Raw genomic sequence first — 2,775 nt, forward strand, 5'->3', positions numbered from 1 at the left:
ACAGCAGCAGCAGCAGCAGCAGCAGGTGATTCAGTCCACCCCACTGCCTCCTTCTTCCCCCTCCCCATTTTATCTCTTTACATTGAGGAGATATTAACTGCTGCTGCTGCTGCTTTGCTGCTGCCGCCCCGCTGCTGCTCTCCTGCTGCTGCTCTGGAGCAGCAGCAGCAGCAGCAGCAGCAGAGCTAGCGACCTCACTTCAAACGGTAGCAGCAGCAGCAGCAGCTGCTGCAGCTGCAGCAGCAGCAGCAGCTGCTGCTGTTGTGGTGGTCACGGAACCAGGCAGCTGAGGCAGCAGCAGCAGCAGCAGCAGCTGCAGCAGCAGCAGCAGCAGCAGCAGTAGCAGCGGCAGTAGCAGCTGGAACAGCAGCAGCTCTTTGAGCAGCTGAGGCAGCAACAACTGCAGCAGCAGCAGCAGCAGCAGCAGAAGCAGCAGCAGAAGGCGGATCCAAGATGGAGGTCCACGAGAATATGAACAGCACTAGCAGCAGAAGCAGCAGCAGCAGCAGCAGCAGCAGCAGCAGCAGCAAAGGGCAGAGGCAGTGCAGCAGCATCCCAGCTGCTCTGGCGTCTCTGCTATCGCAGCAAGACGGCAGCAATGAGGTGCAGCAGCTGCTGCAGCAGCAGCTGCAGCAGCAGCAGCAGCAGCAGCTGCCTCGCTACTTCTGCTGCTTCTTCCCTCCCCCTCCTCTCAATAGAAGGGGCTTGGGCTCGCTGCTGCAGCAGCAGGCTGCTGTCGCCTGCACCTGCAGCAGCAGCAGCAGCAGCAGCAGCAGCAGCAGCAGCAGCAGCAGCAGCAACAACACCAACAGCAGCAGCAACAACAACAGCAGCAGCAACAACAACGACAGCAGCAACAGCAACAACAACAACAGCAGCAGCAACAACAACGACAGCAGCAACAGCAGCAGCAGCAGCAGCAGCAGCAGCAGCAGCTCTGAGCTGTGTGCTGCATGCATACTGAGGTATATTGAGGGCCTCCGCCCCAGCAGCTTTGTCTCCCGCTTCTCTCCTCTCTGCTGCCCGCTGCACCTGCAAGCCCCTGCTGCTGCTGCTGGGTGGAGTCAGTGTGTTATTTTCCTGCTGTTTTTTCTTTGCCTGCTGCTGTTCGTTTTCCTTCTTCTCGGGTGTACAGGCAGCAGCTGCTGCACCCCTTTGATGCTGCTTCTGCTGCTGCTGCTGCTGCACTGAGGCCTAAACCAGGCAGCAGATGTCTTGACTTGTGCTGCGCCCCAGGCAACAAACTGCTGCTGCTTGCTGCTGCTGTCTCGCCACAAAACGCAGCTGCTGCAGCAGCAAAAGCTGCAGCAGAAGCAGCTGCAGCAGCAGCAGCAACTGCAGCAGCACAACCACTCAAAACAACAACAGCAGCAGCAGCACCACCACCACCACCAACAGCAGCAGCAGCACCACCACCAGCACCACCAACAGCAGCAGCAGCAGCAACAACTACAGCAGCAGCAGCAGCAGCAGCAGCAGCAGCAGCAGCAGCAGCAGGGTTTGTGGTTGGTGTGGATGTGAGCCCCCATAGAATGGAGATATGCCGGCGGCTGCTGAGGAAGAACGGCTGCAGCAGCAGCATGCTGGTGCTTGCTGATGGCCGCAGCTTCGGGGGCAGCTCGTGCTGCCGCTGCAGCAGCAGCAGCAGCAGCAGCAGCAGCAGCAGCAGCAGCAGCAGCAGGGGAGGGAGTGGCAGCAGCAGGGGACAGAGGAATTGCTGCAGCAGCATTTATCATGAAGCAGCAGATACAGCAGAAACAACTGCAGCAACAGAAACTGCAGCAGCAACTGAAACAGCAGCAGCAACAGCAGCAGCAGCAACAGCAGCAGCAGCAACAGCAGCAGCAGCAGCAGCAGCAGCAGCAAGCGTAAGAAATAAAAAAGGCAGGCTGGCGAGAAAGAAAGAAAGAAGGAGACAGGAGGCCCACGAAGTCCCCCTGATATCTTTTATACACAATTCAGACAGCAGCAGCAGCAGCAGCAGCAACAGCAGCAGCAGCAGCAGCAGCAGCAGCAACAGCAGCAGCAGCAACAGCAGCAGCGGCAACAGCAGCAGCACCATGAACCACATCACCAACCACAGGAACTACAGCAACAGCAGCAGCAGCAGCACCACCAACAACGACATCAACAGCAGCAGCAGCAGCAGCAACAGCAGCAGCAGCAGCAGCAGCAGCAGCAGCAACGAAGCAGCAGCAGCAGCAGCAGCAACTGAGTTTGACCGCGTGCTGCTGGACGTGCAGTGTACACACGACGCCAGCACGCGGCACATCTATCGTTTCTGCGGCGTCATAGAGGAGCAGCTGCAGCAGCTGCAGCAGCTGCAGCAGCAGCTGCAGCAGCAGCACCAGCACCAGCAGCAGCAGCACCACCAGCTGCAGCAGCAGCAGCAGCAGCAGCAGGGGCAGGAGCAGGAGGAGGAGGAGGAAGAGCAGCAGGTGCTGCAGCAACAGGAACCGCAGCTGCATTTGGTGCTGCTGCAGCGACAGCAGCAGCAACTGCAGCAGCTGCGAGAGCTGCAGCAGCAGCTGCTGCTGCGTGCATATGATCTTCTCACTCCTGGGGGCCTCCTTGTATACAGCAGCTGCAGCAACGACAGCAGACAGAACGAAGGGGTTGTGCTGCAGCTGCTGCAGCAGCGGGGGGCCCTTCTCTACCCTCTCCCCTGCAGCAACCTACTGTACCCTCCCAACACCCCAAACCACACAGGGGGGGGCCCCCAAGGAGGCTGGGGGGGCCCCCCCGTGTGTATGCCCTGTGAGGGGGGCCCCCTGC

At 59.8% G+C, this 2,775-nt stretch overlaps 1 protein-coding gene across 1 annotated transcript in view; it reads left to right on the forward strand.

Moving 5' to 3' along the window:
- Positions 1–453: 453 nt before the first annotated feature.
- The window catches only part of EMH_0058700 (uncharacterized protein), a gene marked incomplete at both ends in the record, with an annotated part of 2,378 nt that continues 56 nt past the window's right edge, over positions 454–2,775 (forward strand). The window contains 2 exons of the mRNA XM_013497596.1: positions 454–965; positions 1,136–2,772. Coding sequence (XP_013353050.1) covers positions 454–965; positions 1,136–2,772 — 2,149 coding nt within the window. The remainder of the gene's footprint in view (positions 966–1,135; positions 2,773–2,775) is intronic.

The sequence above is a fragment of the Eimeria mitis genome, genomic scaffold, assembly GCF_000499745.2.
Source record: "Eimeria mitis Houghton genomic scaffold, Emh_scaff2786, whole genome shotgun sequence".
NCBI classification, from domain to species: Eukaryota; Apicomplexa; class Conoidasida; order Eucoccidiorida; family Eimeriidae; genus Eimeria; species Eimeria mitis.